This window comes from Pseudoliparis swirei, chromosome 7 (assembly GCF_029220125.1).
Source record: "Pseudoliparis swirei isolate HS2019 ecotype Mariana Trench chromosome 7, NWPU_hadal_v1, whole genome shotgun sequence".
Classification (NCBI taxonomy): Eukaryota; Metazoa; Chordata; class Actinopteri; order Perciformes; family Liparidae; genus Pseudoliparis; species Pseudoliparis swirei.
In genome coordinates, this window is record NC_079394.1 from 25625324 (window position 1) to 25646760 (window position 21437).

At 47.2% G+C, this 21437-nt stretch overlaps 3 protein-coding genes across 4 annotated transcripts in view; all 3 read left to right on the forward strand.

Moving 5' to 3' along the window:
* The first annotated feature begins 655 nt into the window (after positions 1 to 655).
* On the forward strand, positions 656 to 10146 carry prr16 (proline rich 16). Its single transcript, XM_056419550.1, has 3 exons — positions 656 to 1239; positions 4439 to 5513; positions 10110 to 10146. Exons 1-2 carry the CDS (start codon positions 1099 to 1101, stop codon positions 5270 to 5272), a joined length of 975 nt encoding a protein of 324 aa, XP_056275525.1. The 5' UTR covers positions 656 to 1098; the 3' UTR covers positions 5273 to 5513; positions 10110 to 10146.
* Positions 10147 to 13937: 3791 nt separating this feature from the next.
* On the forward strand, positions 13938 to 17299 carry pheta1 (PH domain containing endocytic trafficking adaptor 1). Its single transcript, XM_056418766.1, has 3 exons — positions 13938 to 14248; positions 14403 to 14499; positions 14743 to 17299. Exon 3 carries the CDS (start codon positions 14786 to 14788, stop codon positions 15575 to 15577), a length of 792 nt encoding a protein of 263 aa, XP_056274741.1. The 5' UTR covers positions 13938 to 14248; positions 14403 to 14499; positions 14743 to 14785; the 3' UTR covers positions 15578 to 17299.
* Positions 17300 to 19191: 1892 nt separating this feature from the next.
* sh2b3 (SH2B adaptor protein 3) overlaps positions 19192 to 21437 on the forward strand; it is a 49799-nt gene continuing 47553 nt past the window's right edge. For both annotated transcript variants that reach the window (XM_056418012.1, XM_056418013.1), the window contains exon 1: positions 19192 to 19494. The gene's annotated coding sequence lies outside the window, so the exon portion shown is untranslated. The remainder of the gene's footprint in view (positions 19495 to 21437) is intronic.

Sequence of the window (21437 nt, forward strand, 5' to 3'; positions counted from 1 at the left end):
TGGATCTTAAACCTCATTTGATGGATCATAATTAATTTTTAATGCAAAATTCAACTCATCTTTAGATGTTAAGATTACAGTGTGCAGCAACAACTGACAGTTATAAACAATATTGTGTATGTGGTTAGAAAATTAATCGTAGCTTTGTTGTATTTACTTTTTTTGATTTATTTATGTCATAACTTTGGTTTGCAAAAATAGATTAATGAAGTCCTTTAGTGAGGGACATAAAAAACAGCAGTTCATTGTTGTTGTTGTTGTTGTTGATGTTGATGAAGTAAACGTCGTCACAGCTTGGACTGTATTACTGAAAACTAGTGGAGGGGATGGATGGAGAGAGAGAGAGAGAGAGAGAGGAGGGTGGGGGGCAGAGATAGAGAGAGCGCGCGCGAGAGAGAGAGAGAGCATCCTCTGCGCCCAGACGTCGGCTGCTCAGACTCTCCAAGAAGGCAGCGCGATGGAGAGAGGACGGAACCGTCGGAGTGTTTCCCGGAGGGAAGTCGGCTACCTCTGGGGCGTCCTCACCTGGCGGCTCCTCTGAGTGCCTCGCTGCCGGCGGGGTGTATCTGAAGGAAATAAAGGAGGAGTTGTGTTCCCGTTTCATCGATGCCTGGGGATTACGGACTATACCACCATAACGACGGACGGGCGTGACAGTTCGGACAACGTTAACTGAACTACTCTTTTTCTTCTTCGTGTCCTTCTCTTTTCAAATCCCCGCGTTGGATGTATTTTCTCTCCCATCATGTTGACTCCGGGGCTCCCTCGACGTGAGGGATGCTCGCGGCACGTCGCCTGCCGTCGGTGATGAAGACACGCGGCGCACAAACCTGTGGACAGCATGATACGATATTTTGACACAACCGCTACATTGCTTTTTTGTGTTGTTGTTGTTGGTGTCACGCTCCATTGCGCATGCCCAGCGGTGTGGACACGGAACGCTGCCCGACGCACACCTCGCTCCGTCCCGGCCGTGATGTAGGAGCGCGAGTGAAGAGTGGGGAGCGGAGGACCGACTGGAACATGAGTGGCGGCGTGGCCACCAAAGGGTTGGACTTGGGATCCTTGGCGAACTAGCTCGTGCCCGTAAACCGAAGAATGTCGGGCTCGCCCCCCGGCGCAGTGGCTGAAGGGGTAGTCGTCTCCAAAGTGAAAGTGAAGAAGGAGATCAAGACAATCGTGGAGAATTTGGAAACCATCCTCGGAGACCTCAGGGATGTAGCCAAAGAGCTCAAAGAGGTAAATAAACACGGGACTGGGGGGTCAATCCCGACGTGGCTCAATCTGTGCAAGGATGCTCCTCCCGAGCACCGCGCGCGCGCGTGTGTGTGTGTGTGTGTGTGCGTGCGCGTGCGTGCGTGCGTGCGTGCGGGAGGTGGACAGGCCTCACACAAACGCAGACACACACTTATGTGTGTGATCTTCATCTCTGACATGAGAAGACATGTGGCAGGGTGTGTGTGTGTGTGTGGGGGGGGGGGGGGGGGTGTGTGAAGTGGCCGGACAGCTTCTTGGCCCCCGACTCATAGACTGTTCACTATGAATATTTAATGGCCAAGTTAGTTGAGCCAGGAAGATGCTTTTGCATTGCATTTCATCATCTGAATGCTGAAAAAAATACTAGAGCAGCAACTTCTCACTTCACTTCTTTCTCTCTTTGTCTCCCGTGGTGACGGGGGCTCTCTTGTTCTTTATCTCCATCTTCTTTTTCCCCTCATCGTTCATGGTGCGTTCATCGTCTGTATCTTCCGCTCTTTCCTCCCTCCACTTGATCCTTGTCCGAGATTAAAACTCTCGTGGCCGTCTGATTGGACGTTTAAATATACCGGCGATGAAGAGAGGGAGAATGCAGTGATTTGCCATAAAGAGCGTTTTTTGTTTTTATTGTCGTATAGCAAGTTGTTCTCATAGAACAAGGACTATTCTAATTAGTTTCCTCCTTCCGCCGACCACTGCCCCCCCTCGGTCCTCTGCAGCGGCCTCCGCGCCGGGCATCAGGCCCGCGGTGCCGAACCTCGCTCCCTGACGTGACCGGCTGTCGGCGTTGTGAAGCCCGTATCGTGCTCGGCTTCTGGTTCCTACATTATGGATGGCTCGTCGACACACATCAGATCTCCCCTCCTGCCTTCCTGCTCCCCTCGCTCTGTTTTTGCAACTTGAGCTGCATTAGACTTCTTTGTGTGTTTCCCAGCAGCTTACGGTCTCTCGCAGCAGGCGGAGCAGTTAAATGAGAACAGGACGGCATTGTAATCTCTTTATTGTGCGTGTGTGTGACCTCTTTCTTTTTCTCCAACATGTTTGGCTTGCAGGAGAGGATCAGTTATTCTGACACCGCACCCACTAAACACATATCTCGAGGGGGTGTTACTCCCAAAGCCAGTGTTCGGAGTATAATCCTTTTAAAATGCAGCGATCTGTTATAAGTCACAGACAGCCGGGCTCTGAGGAGGGACCCTGCCCAGACGCTGGGCACAGCTACAGAAGCTGCCTGGCCTCTAGCGGGGAAGGGGCCTGCACACTCGGATACTGGTGTTACCTCTGGTGTGTGTGCGTGTGTGTGTGTCCCAGCAAATGATCCTTTTAGAGACATGCATGAAGAGTTTAGCTTCTCAGCCCTGGCTCTTTGCCCTGGCCTTCTATCCTCCCCCTCATCTCTTCTTTCTCCTATCTCTATCTCCCTTTCTCTCTTCATCAACATCTGGCCTACACCCGAGCCACTGTTTAGGACATGCACTTTTTTAAAGCCCCTTAGCGGGCTCGTGTGGGTATACTCTCACTCCAGAGATGAGCCTAATAACTTATTCCGAAAACGAACATAAGCACATCGTCGTAATAATTTTACGAGTGCCGGCGTCAAGGACAACTGCCCTTTTCGTCGAAGTTTTTATTTGACTGGGGCACAATGAACTTGGATGTCCTTTGCTCAATTTATATTCGACTCCAGTTCTTTGGATCGACGCAATCATAACCGCACCAAAGGGAAAGAGAAGCATGAAGAGAAGAAGAAAATAAAGTATTCTCCAACGGGAATGTTTTGGGTAGATCAGAAAGAATTGCTGAGGAACGTCGACGTTTTGTTGTTGAACATCAGTTATTAGTCCCCCTCAGAGCTTAGCACCACGTCCAATTGTTGTTGTCAATCTGTAGTTTATTGCGTATTGATTATGGGCTCGTTACATCAAATATATTTGCGCAACAGCTGGTTAATGTGTCCCCGAGTCGGCTCTTGGAGGGCAAAGGAAGCATCTTTAGAATCTAAATATCTACTGTATACATGGTCTGGAGGAGTGGTTCTCAACCTTGTTTCAATCATGTACCCCCTGTGAAATATTTGTTCATCCAAGTACCCCCTAACTAGCCATTTTTGGTTAAATACACAGTGCTGTGCCATCGGTGTCTGATTTAATATAGAATATATACAATTTTGTTTATGAACGTACACTTATATTGTATTTTTAAATAATGTTTTTAATGGATGCTAACTTGGAGTGCCTTTATTTACCCCCAGGGGTACACGCACCCCCATTTGAGAACCACTGGTCTTGAGACAACATCTTATGTTTAGTTCTGCTATTTCTGTTTCATTACTATTTTGTTTATGCCCCCCTCCCCCTTTATATAATAATGGCCTGCGAGGTAAATATTCCTTTCCCCAGAATGTATTCACTGGGCTGTGCCATCGTGCATTTAGTATGTCTTATATCTATCAAGAGTTGTTGCTCCTTCATAGAGATTCCAGGTGACTATGTGTATCTTCTTGTTTGTTTTGTGCGTGTGTAAAAAAATCTATTTATTTCCTCCCTGTCACATCGAGGTTGTTTTCTCGGAATGAATTCATGTTGTGATGAATGCCAGAAAATATGACTCACATGGTTCGTAGAGATTTCCCCCAAATCTCACGTTGCTCTCTTCCTGGTCGCACTGTGATTCTTATTCGGCGAACTCGCTCACCTGCAGCAGAATATTACCGGCGTTTGTTCAGATTCTCCTCCGACAAAACAAACTGACCGCCTTCATTGTTTATTTTCACGTCTGACTTCTTTTCTGTCGGCTCTGCCCCCGTGTTGGTCCGGGCCCTCTGCCCTCGTGGGCTGTTACAGATGCCATTTTCATTCATGCCTAACATTAGTTTAGCTTTATAAAGGATATATTGTGCCCCTGGTGTCGTTCCTTCGCACAGCTCTGGCGGTGCATGGGATTGTCGTACTATATCACTTAGTTCACAGTCTGGCAGGCTCGTGGCCGGTCCCATAAATTGTGGTGTTTTACTTCTTTTCTCTCTCAGAGTGGTTGTCACGGAGAACCTCAATCTCATTTCAGACTCATTTCTTAAATCAAGGTGTTCTTCTGTTTTTTAGAATGCAATGAGAGGCCTTTAGCGTTGCCATTGCTCCTGGCCCCCGTTGTGTCACTGACGTTTTCTTCTCCTCGTCACCAGGTCGTTCACGACATCGACGCCCTGACCGGAGACCTGCAGCTGGAGGAGGACGGGCTCACCGACAGCTCCAAGACGGACACGCTCAACTCCAGCTCGAGCTCCACCACCACCACCACCACCACCGCCTCCAGCCTGGAGAAGATGAAGCTCTTCCCCGACGACTGCGTCTTCAGACCCCTCGCCCTCATGGAGCCGGTCCCTTTCAATCCTCTCGCGTTCCTGACTGTGTACAAGAAGCCCCACCCTCCCCCACCGCCGCCCAGGCACACCGCGCCGAGGGCCGAGGATCACAAGAATCTGCCTCATCCGACGTTCGTGTTATCAGGGAACATCTCCAAGGCCACGGGGTCTCTGATGAGGAACGGCAGGGTTTTCCCAAACAGGGATTTCTTCTCCTCTTTGCCGTGTTTCATTTCCAATGACGGCGGAGCCCCCGAGTCGGGCCTCGTGCCCACGTTGCCCAGGCCCATGCCCCTCCTCCGCCACGAAAAGAACAGATGCCCCAAGGCCCGCGAGAGGGAGCGCGTCCGCTTCAGCGACACGGTCCAGTACCACGGGTACTGCCAGGACTGCGACCTCCAGTACGACGTCGACGACACGGAGCTACACTTCCAGGCTGAGCTGAACGACCTACGGCTCAGCCCGCTGCATTGCTGCTCTTCCTCCGCCTCGCCTCCTCTTCCTCATCGACTCATGTTGGAAAACGGCGGCCTCTCGGCCAGCCACAGTTTCCCGCCGACAGCAAACCCACCTCCACCGTGTGTGCCTCCTCCCCCGTCCTCCCTCAAGCCCCAGAAAACTATCCTACGCAAATCAACCACCACCACGGTTTGACGCCGAACACCCTCCCCCAGTCCCCCTCTCTCTCCCCCTGCCTTCCTCGTTCTGTCTGACTTCAACATTCTTGAATCATTCATAGTGTTTTTCTACTTTATGAGTGCTTTTCTACCCCAATTGAATTTTGGATTATCCAAGCAGAGAGAGGAGGAGGAGTTGGCCAAAGGACGGATTAAGTGAGAGGAAAGGGCACGGCCACGGGCGCCGAGACGGACACAGGGAGATCAGGAAAGAAGCGGTGAGTGTGTGTGCGTACGCATCAGTGTGTGTGTCTGGAAGAGAATGTGTGTCCATGAGTCTGTCTGCGTACCATTTCCATGTGTTTATGTCTTGTATGTTCACGAGTGTAAATTATTCGGGGGTCCACGGTGTCGGTGTCGGTCCGGGGGCTCCCGGTGCTAACGAGTCTCAAACTCAGGAAGTTCTCTCAGAGAGGGGCTCTCTAATTAATTCATGTTCTTCTGGATGAAACAAGAAAAGCTTCACTCACATTTCATCCAAAGCCCTAAAGATCCCCCCCCCCCACACACACACACACACACCTACATATACACTCCCCAAAGTAACTCTCCTCAACACACACACACACACGCGTCAATAAAAAGCGATTATAGGACGCACCGTTACATTACAAGTGATGGCGACCACGTTGACACTGTCTATAAGACCATGTGACCTGTACGCTCATCAGCTCTGCTCTCGAACGGAGGGAATCGGGCGGCGGAATAGAGGCACAGGCTTTATTCCCCCTCGTGGGAATATAAATCAGCAGAAATATGATCTCCCTCGCTGCCTATATGTGAGGAGTCGTTATCCTCCGCTTTATTGGCACATTTAATGAAGACTGTGTGTGTTTGTGTGTGTCTGTTTGTGTGTGTGTCTGTGTGTGTGTCTATGTATCTTTGTATCTGTGTGTGCGTGTGTCTCTGTGCATGTATCTGTGTGTGTGTCTGTGTGTGTCTGTCTTTGTTTCTATGTATCTGTGTGTTTGTGTATCTGTTTGTGTGTGTATCTGTGTGTGTGTATGTGTACCTGTGTGTGTATCTGTGTGTCTATGTATCCGTTTTTGTGAGTGTGTGTTTCTGTGTGTGTGTGTGTGTGTGTGTGTGTGTGCATGTGGCGAACTTTTAAAACAATATATATATATATATATAAAATAATTCTCAAATAACGTGGAGTTGGGTGAGGGAGGTGGGTGTGTATGTGCACATAGGTGTTTGTAAAAGCACATGCCAGTTCTGCAGACTCGGAGAGACAGCACGCCCTGGAGTCGGATGAGAATAGTAGCGCTTTCCTCCCAGCGATGCCCTTAATTAGCCGGATTAGACCACAGGAGATAACAGCGCTGTCGCCACATTAACCTCCGCGCAGCTCTGACCTGCTGCTGCACATCATTGTTTCACATGATAAACTGATGGAGAGAGAAAGGGAAAACTGACAGAGTCAGTAACCGAAAGAGGAGAAGACGGGTAAAGGGGCAGTTGTGTGCGATCGTATACTGTGTGTGTTTAAGGTCCGGGGTGTGTGTGTGTAGAACATTTACTGTATTCACCTTGTGTTAGTGGATCCTAATGAGTCTGGCAGCAGCAGCAGTAGCTCTCACACACACACACACACACACTCACACACACACACACACACACACACTCACACACAGATGAGCTTGCCACGCAATGGAGTGCAACCAGTATCATCAATAAATGAAGCTCATAAGGGGCTTTTGTTACAGTCGTACTTGCAAACGCAGTTTTCGACACGCTGGCCTGGGGATCGATGGCGTGATCAGGGGGAACACGCTGAAACGGAAAAAAAGGCATCGCACTTATTTCTCTTTTCTCTCTGTGCGTGTTCCTTTTTTTTCCTCTCTTCCCGATCGTTAGATTTGAGGCCGCCTTGCACATTATTGGACCGCCGGCACTCTGCTGATTCTATTGAGTCAGGTAGGCGGTGTGTGAGAAATAGACTTTCTTCCTTTAGCTGACCACTCACCACAACACTAGACACCGGTCTCGTGTGCACAGGCCACAGCTCAAGGGACATGTTGAGAAGCAGCAGGAGGCTCTTTCTGAGCTGCCACAAGTGGCTCACAATAGGGAACATCATTAATCTTTTACTTACTAGTAACATGAAGGGAATGTAATTTCAGCCCTGTAATTTAAAGTCACATCCTGTTAAAATCCTGCTTTTAATCGACTCTGTGTTCTTAGAACACGTCAAAACGTACTCATCCATTTGACCTGTTGCTAATATTACAAACAGCCACCTCCTGTTTGTGGAGAGGCAGAGGAGCTGAAGGACTGCAGTGTGCACGCATGCTCTTGTGACACCCACAGCGAAGGGAAGTGGGAGAAACTACGTTGACATTGACCGTGTTTACATGCATTCGAATAACTGGCTTAGTCGGACTGAAATCGAATGATCCGTTTCATGTAAACACCTTTGTTCGACTATGTGCGGTCCGACTACGATCCGATTAACACCCCTGGATAACTCGATCCGATCCGGTTGATAATTCGACTATCGCGGCATGTAACGGTGAATTGGATTAGGAACTGGACTTTGCGTCTTTGCGCATGCTTGAGATCCCGCCGCCCTCCACCCCCCTCCCTCCCATGTCGTGACCCGGAAGTCGAAAGAGTCGAAAGAGACGATAATGTCACTATTAACATCATGCAAGAATAGTAGAGGGATGTAGCTTCGCCTTGCTCTCTGTTCGCCATCTTTCTCGAAATGTTGATGTTGTTGTTGTTGGTTGTTGTTGGTAGTGGTGAAGAGGTCAAGCGGAAATGGCTGTATCACCACGAGTTGTAATGAAAACAGCGCCACCTATCGTATCGGATATGACATGCTTTCAAAGGCCAATGATTCGAATTACTCACTGCCATGTATATTGGGATAATAGCAGATCCCCCAAAAGATAGCATAGTCCGACTAAAGCAAGATTCAAATTACACCATCATGTAAACGCACTGATTGGCGCCCGGGTTACAAACAAATGGGATTTAACCCACCGCTCGTTCACTCAATGCATCCCCAGCTCGTTACCGGATCGTTCCTGTAACACAGAATCTAAAAGTGCTCCTCTGACCACGGATGTAGGAGGTTTTTCACAGTTTTATTTTGCAACGGCGATCTGAGCTGCAGTGCTCCAGGCTTAAAGGATGAAGTTGTAATGGGCAGGGAGGAGGTGGATCTTCACCGCCTCCGTCATGAGTCAGGGCTGACTCAACTGCACTGACCTCCTCCCTACAGCTCACAGCTCTAGTTCATAGCCCACCTCTCTCTCTCTCTCTCTCTCTCCATATCTGTCATCCTCTCCCCCCCCTTCGGATGTGATACTGCACACCCACTCGGCAGCAGCTGTATGCATAATCTCTCTGCGCGCACGCATCCCTATGTACACGTGGGCGGGGTATGTATTATAATTTTAAAAAACATATCTGACATTTTGTACAGCAAAACACACTGGCACAATTTCCATCTGAAATCCAAAAGTTCTGCCTCTGCATCCTTCCATCCTTCGAAAATGCTGAACAACCTTCGAGGGAGGAGACCAAACATACCCCTGTACAGTTTAATGATTGTGCTTTTCCCCTATTTTTAAACCCTATGTCCATAATACATTTCACATCTCACAAAGCTGAATGGTTTGATTGTTACAGTTCCTGCTTGTGAAAGGAAGACGTGTTACTTATTCTAACCGCCTTGTTTTCATCCCGTTTTCCCAACAGCGAGCGAGACACACATTTTGCCAGTGAATATTCATTATAGCTGTTGTTTCTGCGTCTGATTGTTAGTGGTGATACTCTACCAGGAGACACACGGCTGTCTATTTCCTCCTCCCCACTCCTGCAGGGCACAATTTACGTCTCCATTTTTATTATGAAATGTTGTGAGGAAATCATGAAACTAAATGAGAGGCTAAATAATTGAAAGGGGTTAGGCGCCAGAGGCATTACATCTGTGATGGAGATGGAGACGCAAAGTTCATTGGAACACAAAATAAACATGACCCACATTTCCAAACATTAGAGCAATGAAGAGTAAAGCGGGTGCTCGTTGGCTTTTTTTTCGATGCTCCTTTATCCGTGACTCAGACAAAGTCACGACGTGGGAAAGTGAGTGGGCACGCATGTGTGCATGCGTGTGTGTGTGTGTGTGTGTGTCCTTGTGCGCACACTTCATGTGCATACATTTTAATGCGAAAGAGATGCTCGCGCTCGTGTTTCAATGTGCACGAGAGTTTAATAAACAAAGGAGAGGGGGAAAAAGGCGTGCGCGAGTCTACATGCAGCCATGTGTGTGAGAGAAAAGAGAGTCAACGGGCCCGAGAGGGTTCAGTGCAACTTAGAGAGAGATCCGGAGTCGAAGGCAAACTTAATGTGAGGATTTCACGCTGCTTTGGAGACTGTTAAGATAATCAGAGGCATCAGCTGCACCTCACTCGGGGAAGGTACACAATATCTCAACAACAGGATCCAGAGCCACAGCGATATCCAGATGGAGCCCTGTGCTCATTCAAGAAGAAGAAGAAGAAGAAGAAGAAGAAGAAGAAGAAGAAGAAAGCAGCTATTTAGGGAGCGACACGAGGCTCGGCAATGCTTTCCTTTCTTCTCACAAAAGGGGAGGCTTCTTAATCCGAAGAGGAAATTATGCAAGACGTTTCAGTCCTATTAACTTTTGATGATTTGTGTTGTGTGTGTGTGGGGGGTGTAACGATACCTTGCTATATTTTCATTTAGCTCTGTAAAAAGAGGCTGTTCTGTCAAGTGGCTCTCCTTTGTGCGGTCAGATGTTCACACTAATGTGTTTCCTTTCTTTCTCTCCTCCGCAGGGCCCATCGAGGTACTTGAGATACGAGTGGAAGCCTGTTTCATGCACCGATCGACCCCCCCCCCACACCCCACCCTCCCCCGCCCCCGGTTGATCCGGAGCCAGAACTGAGGCCGAGCATCAACCTTTCTTGCTTTTTTTCTTCTTTTTTCTTTACACTGGCACTAATGGCTCTCAGTCACCAGGAGATCTTCAGATTTACTTTGACTTTTGAGCACTGAACAACTTCCGGGCACAGCCGGGGCTGGGGCTGCGTTGCTGTGAAAACTGTGGGTGGGTGAGTGTGAGGGGGGGGGGGGGGTGATGAATGCTGTGGAGGTGATATTTGTGTAAGGTAGAAAGTAGTTGAATTTGAAGATTAGAAAGCTGCTGAGAACACCTGTCATCAGAAGTAAGAAGCGGCGAGATGAGACGGGACGTGCAAGACGAGGTGAAACGATGTCAGCCGCTATTCGATGGATGTCGATACGCAGGCTTTTATTCTGATGGAAATCAATAGCTCCACCCAACCGATGGAATTTGCCTTTTAGGAATTAGAATTGTTTGCGTCTGGAGAGCCGGGAAGGCTCCGCCCCCGAGAGAAAAAACACTGCTGGACGGCTGATGAGGAGACAACGATATTGTGACCACGGGCTCAATGATGGCGGGCTCAATGATGGCGGGCTCAATGATGGCGGGCTCATGGGTCTGTTTGAGGCGAGCGAAGACGTGGTCGCCGATCTGTGTGCAGACATCATGTGAACTGTACGTCACGATCTATTCGCTCAACTGGCGCCATGAAAGCTATGTTTGTTTCTTTTTTTCACAACAACATGCCGAGATACAGTATCGTGCCATAGTTACAGCTTTAAAGGATTGTGGAAGAAGTAATAATTTGCATCAAATTTTCTTTGTATACAAATATACATGTTTAATATCTATCTATATATAAATATATATATATATATATATATATTTCAGGCATTTTTCTACAGAGACTTTAACATTTAAAGAGATGATATTTTTGATATTGTGTTGGATGACAGGTATTTTCGGCAGGGCTCAGCAGGACAATTTATATATGTTTTCTGTGTATATATATATATATATGTATATATGTATCGGTATATATGTGTGTGTATATATATGGATGTATATATATATATGTATATATATATATGTGTATTTACTGTATATATATGTGGATATATACATACTATATATACATATATATATGTATATATATATATACACACTACCGTTCAAAAGTTTGGGATCACTTAGAAATTACTTTATTTTTCAAAGAAAAGCACTTTTTTTCAATAAAGATAACATTAAATTAATCAGAAATACACACTATACATTGTTAATGTGGTAAATGACTATTCAAGGTGGAAACGTCTGGTTTCTAATGAAATGTCTCCAGAGGTGTATAGAGGTCCATTTCCATCAACGATCACTCCAGTGTTCTAATGGTACATTGTGTTTGCTAATCGCCTGAGAAGACTAATGTCTGATTAGAAAACCCTTGTGCAATTATGTTAGCACAGCTGAAAACAGTTATGATGGTGATATAAGCTATACAACTGGCCTTTCTTTGAGCTTGAAGTTTGAAGAACAAAATTAATACTTCAAATATTCATCATTATTTCTAACCTTGTCAATGTCTTGACTATATTTTATATTCATTTGATAAATAAAAGTGTGATTTTTCATGGAAGTCACGAAATTGTCTGGGTGATCCCAAACTTTTGAACGGTAGTGTATGTATGTATGTGTGTATATTTATATATATAGCAACAGGATAGTGTTTGTGTGGATGAAAAGAACAAGTGCTTCAGTAATCACCGCTCCAAGAAACTTTACTGAGAGAAAGAAAGAGGATTAATGGCGTAAACCAAATACCTAGTTGTGCTTTATGGGACGGGAGGTGCGGGCTGAATGAACTCTTCACTGCCATCACTGTGTTTTTCTATGTATTTGGGTGGAAGAGGTTGTCTGTTGCTGGTCCACTCTTCACCCGCCCCTCTTCTCCTCATGGGGAGGGGTTCTTTTTGCAGCACTGTAAACCTGACAAATGTTGCTAAGGCCCATTACTCATCGTTAATGAAGTGATGATGGTAATAAAGTTTATTCATATAGCACTCGTCAAAAACAGAGATTATAAAGTGGACACACTTTTCCAAAAATAAATGAAAGGGAAGAATAGGTGAACACATTTTAACAGGCCATTTTGGATCAATACATGTATGGCCCGGCTCCATATGGAGGGCACCCCACCTGTGAACTCAACCTCTTTGTTCTCACTGCACACAGAGACTGAATTTGTGGCCAAATGTCAATCAGAAATAAGTTTTGAACGACGATGGGAAGTTCCCAGAAAAAAACCTGTCGGGTGATATTTTGTCGTGTGTGTCCACAAACTGTTGGTTGGAAAATAACTTGTGAGAAGTAAACACTTGACACTTAACGCCGGTGTGTCTGTGTCTACTTTATTGGACTGATCAATGCCCTCCGAGTGCAGAAAGAGTTGATTTGTGTTGTCTGTATTATTCATTGTGAGCGAAGCTCTCGCGAATGAATCGTTTAACAATCTGTGAGCTGTGAGTCAAACAGAGGGAATAAATAAATAAAAACTGGCTGCAAGAGCATCATCCTTAATCATCAGAGCAACCGGATTATCAGTGTGAGCTAAACAGTTGGGAAAGAGAAATACATCACCACAGTGTTAGATAGCAGGCTGGCAGAGCCAAAGCCCATCGGCCGTCTTCCAGAAGGTATTCTAAGTCTCGGCGGCTTGTCGTGGTCGTGAACACGGCGCTTTAGAGATGAAGGACGGGGTCACAGGAGGAGGAAATATTATTAATATCACAGACTTCTCAGAATGGTTTCCTCATTCAATAATCCATCAATTGTTCCATTTCAGAGTAACAAGGGACTCCAAACAATACAGTTGTGTCATTTTACACCCATCAGTTGTGAGGTTATCGAACTGAACTTGAGTATCATCCTTTGAAGATCAGTATTTTGCATAACAAATATATGATGCCTTGAGATTAAACTAGCCTACTAAACTGTGCATAAGTAGTTTTCGTGATAATAATACTAATACTACAGTGGAATAATATACAACTGTGCTTGCTTTATGTATTTCATAATGTGTTATGGTCTGTGAGTGCTTCCCCAGGCTGGAGAACTCATTCCCCCTTCGAAGTTGCAGTGAAAGGGGCGATAAGGCTGTCTGTGAGTGCTTTACTTGTAATTTAGTTCCTTTAGCTGCTGGATTATTTTAACATTGACACTGATACTTTTCAGGGCTGCCAACAGTTATTTTCATGATCGATTATTTATGTGATTTACTGAAAGATCTCCACAATTCCCAAAATATTAAGCAATCACAAAAGAATATTTTCTATTTATTCTTTGTCCAATACATCGAAATAGATGCAGGAACGTTCGTATAAACAATAATCATTTTACTCAAGTTATAAATATCTCAGTGTTTATTTTATTATTTGCTGCTAGCTGTTCCAATCCTTTATCAATATACAAATTAATTATATTCTATTAAATAATTAATAAATTGTATAAAGTCCGCATTGACTTTGACAGGACTACCTCCTCTCATGCAAATTAGGCAGCGAGCAGCAGTCGAAACACCGCCTTTCAAGGGCAAAGACTGGGTGCGCGTGTTTTAGTTACCCGCTCGTCCGGAAAACGAACGTTCGGTCCACATGCCGGAGGAGCGGTGAGACAAACCCCGCCCGGTCGAACTGTCCGCGGTGAGCACAACACGATGCCACTCCGTCGGTCACGTGAACGGGAAGAAACAGGAAAGAAAGTCGGAAGAGGGAGGAGAGGGGAAACAATAATAAACAGCAGGGAGGTTAGCGGCCCGACAGCAGGAGGCGTTCAGGTAACACAAAGCCAAGGTCAACGTACTGCTGTGAGCGCGAGCTCGTGCTCTGCCGGGGGTGGAAACCGCTGACGCTGACGCTAGACACTCATTTGTATTCACGAGGCGCGCGAGGCTCGTTGCGCAGGGACGTTATACGTGGTGTCCCCTGAGGCCGTGCGCGAGGAGAATTCCCCAAAAAGTGCTGATGCGTCAAAAGCGCGTGACCGACACCGCTCAAGACTGACTCATTCGTCCGAACAGAGGTGGGGGGAAAAAAGAAGGAGAAAAAAAATCCCCCCAGTGTGGAACACACGTGACGTCGAGTCTTTTTTAGGAGTGGAAGCGAGAACAAATCCAACAAAGTGAGTGTCACGTCTCTTTTTGTGTCTTTCCCCCTCGGCCCTTCATTCGGAACAGAGGGTGAAAGAAGAAGAAGATGGAGACATGTTGAGCCGCGATCTCCATCTGTGATGGGAGGACGCTGGTGGATGGCGGCGGGATCCGAGATACACGCGTAAGTAACCGTGTGTGTGTGTGCGCGCGTGCGTGCTGCCATCTCGCCCTGCCAAAGTTTCCAATGCGTAAAGTCTACGCTCTGTTTGCGTTGTAGCTGATCCGGGTCCTCCTCGTTCGTAAACAAGAGACGAGCAAACAGCCTGTTGTCCCGGGAAACATTGAACGTCTCACTTCCTGTTCATTACACTAACAAGTCAATAAACTGAACGGTTGACCTCCAGTGTTTTACAACGTTCTTCAGGTAAAAGACAGCATCCACGGAGGAGGAGGAGGAGGAGGAGACGATGAAGCTGAACGAGCGCAGCGTGGCGCACTACGCCACCTGCGACTCGCCGCCCGACAAGACGGGCTTCCTGTTCAAGAAGGGCGAGCGCAACACGGCGTACCACCGCCGCTGGTTCGTGCTGAAGGGCAACATGCTCTTCTACTTCGAGGAGCGCGACGCCCGCGAGCCCGTCGGCGTCATCGTCCTGGAGGGCTGCACCGTGGAGCTGTGCGAGTCGGCCGAGGAGTTCGCCTTCGCCGTCAAGTTCGACTGCGCCAAGGCGCGCGTGTACAAGATGGCCGCGGACGGCCAGGCGGCCATGGAGTCGTGGGTGAAGGCGCTGTCGCGGGCCAGCTTCGACTACATGCGGCTGGTGGTGAAGGAGCTGGAGAGGCAGCTGGAGGAGATCCAGGAGGCCGGGGGCGCGGGCCTGCAGGCCAGGCCCAAGCCCTCCAGGCCAAACCAGGTGGCCCGCTCCAGGTCCGGGGCGTCCACGTCTTCTTTGTCGTCGTCGTCTTCGTCGTCGTCGTCGGCATCGAAGGGCCTCCAGGATGAGCTGCAGCTCCCCTCCGATCGCTCCAAGGAGAACGGGGTGGCGTGGAGTGTCGACGGAGCGTCCTGCGTGGCGTGGGAGGCTTGCGCGGACCCCGGGAATAGCCACGGGGCCCGGGCGCCGCCGGTGCCGCCCAGGAGAAGAGGAGCGTCTCTGGAAAGCCCCGTCTCCCCCGGCACCGGCTGCTTCTCCAAACTCCACGACTGGTACGGCCTGGAGGTGGCGGAGCTGAGAACGCAGTGGCTGCAGAGCCAGTGACCTCACGGGGGCGGATTATCTCTTCTTTCTTTTTATTTTCATTTTCTCCACTGTTCCATTCCTTTCTGATCATTCTGCAGCGCTCCAGAAGGAGACTTCTTGTCAAACCGATTGATTCCAGATGTCTGGCACAAGGGAATCGATCCGGCTGAAACATCCAGACTATCCGCGGTACAATCCAAGACATTTGGAAAGTGGAAACACACATTATCCTCTTTTCCACGGGCATCTGCCTGCACACAGAGTTTTAATATAATGTTCTAACAGCATCAGCCTTTTCCGACAGGTTTGGCCTCGTCGGAAAAAAAATACGCCGTTCTTTTATATTTGCCAATGTTCAAGATTTCTTCCGCCCTTCGAGCTTCCAAATATACCGAATGTGTGCAATTACCTTTTAGGGGTCAGCTTTCCTTTAAGCGGGAGCAACCTTGATCCAAACCGGGTTTTTTCTTCTACTGGATGAGCTCTGCATGCAAACTATGGTGCTAAGCAGCTGAAGAATGACCCCCCAAAAACAAAACAAAAACACCAAATCACTAAAATCACCACCGCATTTAAATGACGGAAGGCCACATAAACGCCTCACTAAGGTCACCGCATCCGCTCAGCAGGAGCCGGGGACTTCGGCGGGAGCCGGATGTCTCGCTCGGAGCGGCGTGCTGGTATTTTTAGCCCCTGATTCGTCTCTGGTGACGCCGTGTGACGCCGTGTCACTCAGGTGAAACAGCATCACCAGTGGCCCGTCACTCGGTTCTCTTTGGACTCTCGCGTCGCTCCTGAAAAAGGAGGCCGCGTCTCCTTGAACTCGTCCGTCGGAGTCCCGACGTACAAATCGTAGCCTCCTGGTTTTGCCGTGCTGTCCGCTCGGTGACAGCTGATTCAGAGTGGCCTTTACTGTCTGTATCTGACCCCTTTGTGTGTGTGTGTGTGGGTTCATATTTAACTTCCATGTTGGAAAATTAATGCCAGCAGTCTGCAAAATGGGCCTTTTTTTCTCTTTTCTTTAATGCTTGCTCATACTGTGTCATTGTACTACTTCTGTTTTTCTATATCCAATCACATTCTTTCATTTTATTATAGGCCTTATGTTGTCTTTGTAACTTTATTATTGCACTTGCATCCATTCCCATCGGACGATAGTGGTGAGAGGGTTCCTGAACTTTCTTCCTGCCTGACAATGGCTCTGTTCCTTCAGTCTGCATCATTGCACAGCAGTATTATGGCTGTTACACACACAGCTTCTACGAGACAACTGCGGGAAGGAGTGATACAGTGTGGATTGTGTGTCGAGCCGATGTGCTCTTGACATGTATAAACTCAAAGTATTATTATTGTTGTGCCATTTCTATTAACTCCGGAGGACCATTGGAATAATCAAGGATGATAACGGTCTGCGTTTACTTAAAAAAACGAGGGATTTGTGAATGTGTCAAAATAACCATATGAATGCTGAGTGTGCCAAATGAAGAATGCGACCTAAAATGCACAAATCAAATTGTTTTTCCGCCATTGACTTCCACGAATGTAGTAACAAGAGAGTTGTTTTTAAATGACCAATAATATTGAACACATTGTCTTGATATGATACCCTGATTACACGATGTCTGTTGATGAAGCATTTCCTGTTAACCGATTAATAAACGCCGTTAACGTGATTCATTGCTGATCTAAGTACTTGAGTTTAAATTGTCTTTATAATAAAGTTGCAATGGCTAAAGCGTGGGATATGTTTTTTTCTTCTCCTTTCTTCATTATGCAGTATGTTATAGAGCCAAGTGCAGTTAGTGGACAGCAGTGGAAGCAGAAATACTCAGATACAAGCAAAAGTCTTGCATTCACAATCTTACTTGCCGAATACACTTAATTCAATACAATTCAATTCAGCCCAATATCACAAATTACAAATTTGCCTCAGAGGGCTTTACAATCTATACACATAGACATCCCTGTCCCAGGACCTCACATCAGATCGTACTTACTAAGTATTATTAATGACATATTAAGCATTATGCAGAACAGCCAATTCCAGACCGATATGACTAGATTATGAACAGAATTATTTACAGAACACTAAATATATATTCCGTTTCTGCCAGAAGAGCGTTAAAAGCTGCACGCTGTTCCTTTAAGTGCTGCTCTTAAGTGAACGCTATAACATTCCTCCACTGACTGTCCGTCATGAACCCACACACATTCCTGGTGCTATTCGACCCAAGTCGCACCAGGGGGCGCTGTGCAAATTAAAAAACCAACAACAACAAACCAACAAAAACTTTAAACAGCTAGTATTAAGTTTGCATTGGACACGACGGGTACAAGTGATTAAGTGAACCGCCTGGTTGAGATGAACCAGCAGGACTTTGAGTCTCCAGAGAAGAGGGGGGGGGGGGGGGGGAATACATGTGTAATATGTCGTTTTAATTTCCCCTTGTTCTTATTGTGTATTAAGCACTTTAGAGGCAAACAAAAATAGGCGATAGAAAATACGTGTGGCGTTCCGGGTCCTCGCGCTGGAGAGGCGCGTGGCGTATCCAAACGCATCTCGTCCGGACGGCTCGCGCATCTTTCACGCAACGTACTGTACTTGACCATACTGGGGCTGCAGGCTGCAGAGAGCGCCACACACTTCACGGGACGGGGAAGCTACTTCCGGTCTTGAACATGTCGACATAAGAGCGCGCGTTCAAAGACTGACGCTCGTTTTTGGAAGCTGTCAGTGTGTGGTGCTGAAGTGTGTTGTGTCATAAACAGGGGTATTTATGTTATTCACCCTCACTGATACAAATGGGGTAGGAAGAAATAATAATAACACCTTGCAGTATAATGAGTATAATGGATTTACAACTTTTGAGAACGTTTAACTTTCCAGTATTTAAAGTATTTTCCACTTCAGGGACTGCATTAGTTGTCAACTGAGTGTGAATATGTGACATCAAGGGCATACTGTTTGGCACCCACTTATTAGCGTGTATGTTAAATAATTAAGTTAATACCCGGTTAGATCATTAGAATGCTGATAGCATGTTAATACATCACTAATAATTATATAACAGTGGGATGAATACAAATGTACCCATGTGGAGTACTTTAACTACTATGCTTTGAGCAGGCCTACATTCAAATTTTGACTTTTACTTTCAACAAACTATTTTATTATGGTATTTACTCAGCAGTTGAATATAACCAAGAACAGTTACTTAAGTACAGTTTTGAGGTGTTTGTATTATTTGTAGTTTTTTCCATTTATGCCCCTTTATACTCTGACTCTCCTACCTTTTGGAGGCCAACATTACACTTTTTACCTCACTACTTACACATCTAATTGCAGACACAGATTAATAATACAACATATATATCCTAAATTGGCATTTGCTAGAACTACTTTTAGATTATCTAAACTACTCTCATAGTCCTCCACCAGAGGTCGTTTGTGCACAGAGGCCCGGACCCCCTTGGCCGTCTCCCGCTCTTGTTGCGAATTTAACGCGGGCAAGCGTGCGTCTCTTATTTTGAAAAGGCGGAGCCGGAAGCGTTTCTCGTGAATTTCCTCCGACTTGGCACGAACTTGACGCAAAGCCGGACCGCGGGCACATTTTTTTTGACAGCGGAAATGAGGAGTCGCCACTTTTTTACCCGTCAAGACCATGCCTGAAAGTTTTTTTTTCTTTCCATTTTTTTTTCTTCTTTTTCATTTCGTTGAGGAGGAACCGTCGCGTGCGCTCAACTATGAGAGAGAGAGAAAGCGACGGACTTTTTGAACATGCAGCTTCTCCCCCGATGTCCAGTTTCCTGTTGCTCCTCGGCGACGTCGTTTTGAGTTACTTTAGATGCTTCGCGACACATTTCCGTTATGCGAAGTCCAGCTCGTCGGTTAGTCGTCGTGCTGCGGTGGGTGCCCGTCCGAGATAACGGAGAACGTGAGTATGTGTTGAGGACTATCAGCTTCCATTGCCTTCTCTCAGTGCCGTGAACCATCACCAAACTCTCCACCACATGGGGGGAATCACACAGAAAAGGACGAACTCGCAGCAGCAGTGTGGACACATTGAGTTCGCTTCCCTCCCAACAATTGCACATTTTTTCCACTTCACTAATAATCGTCGAAAAGAGGTCGTTTTAAATGTAAAGGGCTCTGCCTCTTTTCGGCTCGGGGCCGGTGGTCCTGGCGAAGACTTTTGTTATAATAGAAACAGAGTCCTGTCATTTTTAAAAACACTTTGCGTTACTTTTACATCAGCAGGGATAGCTGGCTCAAAAGATGCTCACGGCACGTGTTTTTTGTGTGTGGTATATGATATCTAATTGGCGTTTAGTAGCTGATCAGCGTGTGCGCGCGCGCGTAACTGTCTGTGAAGTGTTCGACATTATTTGGTGCAGACGTATAAGCTCCATGGTGACGTCACGATGCCTTTCCCTGTGCCATGCTAACAGGTTGAACGTCTAAGAAGAAGCGTCCAACTATTTCCATCCATAACACACACACACACACACACACACACACTCACTCACTCACAGTGTGTCCTTATACGTCTGCACCAAATCATGTTGAAATGTGAACTTCGTCGTTTGTGTGCGGCAGACGTCGGTGCGTGTTGTTTGGGCGTGCGCGTGCCCAGGTCAGTGGTCACCCCCTCATGACTGCAGGATGGAGAACAAGAGGAAGTGGGGAGCACTGACTTGGTTTCACAACCCAGTGTCGTGCAGCAGCAGTACGTTAACACGGTCATGTGTGTTTTGGGGGGGGGGATTCACTTCTATTAATTGTGTGTGTGTGTGTGTGACAGATGTGTGTACAGGAGGATATTCCTTCAAAGTAACAGGCTTGACTGTAACTGTCTCTGTCTTTTCTCTGATGTTCTGATGCAACAGGTGTGAGGTTTTGGTAGTTTACAAAGTTGTACCACCAAAATCAGTCGTTGAGCAGTTTGCAGGAAAACTGAATATTGATACGATCGTACAATCCTTTGAAGTATTGTACTTAGACGTTTTCAGTCTGTACCGTTTTATAGTTCCACAACTTTCTAGAGGGTTAAATATTGATTTTTACTCCACGGCAGTTTATAACTTGGTTATAACAACAAAGACCCATAGTGAGCAACATTATAATTATACTTAAATGTTAATGCACCAGTAATAATAATCTTAGTAATAATAATAATAATGAAACGCTTTTGAAAGTCACAAAGTACACAAAATGAGGAAAGCATGTTTCAAAGTTTTAATATTTCTCACCTACATGTTTCCTGCTTGTAGAAACGTGTTTGTTCCCTTGTTGTATCTCTGCGTTAACGTGATTATATCTGGGAACTTCTTCCAGCGCTGCCTTTCATCTCACTGGGTCCCCCGCCATGTCACTGGGTCCCCCGCCATGTCACTGGGTCCCCTGCCATGTCACTGGGTCCCCTGCCATGTCACTGGGTCCCCCGCCATGTCACTGGGTCCCCCGCCATGTCACTGGGTCCCCCGCCACGTCACTGGGTCCCCTGCCATGTCACTGGGTCCCCTGCCACGTCACTGGGTCCCCCGCCATGTCACTGGGTCCCCCGCCATGTCACTGGGTCCCCTGCCATGTCACTGGGTCCCCCGCCATGTCACTGGGTCCCCTGCCATGTCACTGGGTCCCCTGCCATGTCACTGGGTCCCCGCCATGTCACTGGGTCCCCCGCCATGTCACTGGGTCCCCCGCCACGTCACTGGGTCCCCCGCCATGTCACTGGGTCCCCCGCCACGTCACTGGGTCCCCCGCCACGTCACTGGGTCCCCTGCCATGTCACTGGGTCCCCCGCCATGTCACTGGGTCCCCTGCCATGTCACTGGGTCCCCTGCCATGTCACTGGGTCCCCTGCCATGTCACTGGGTC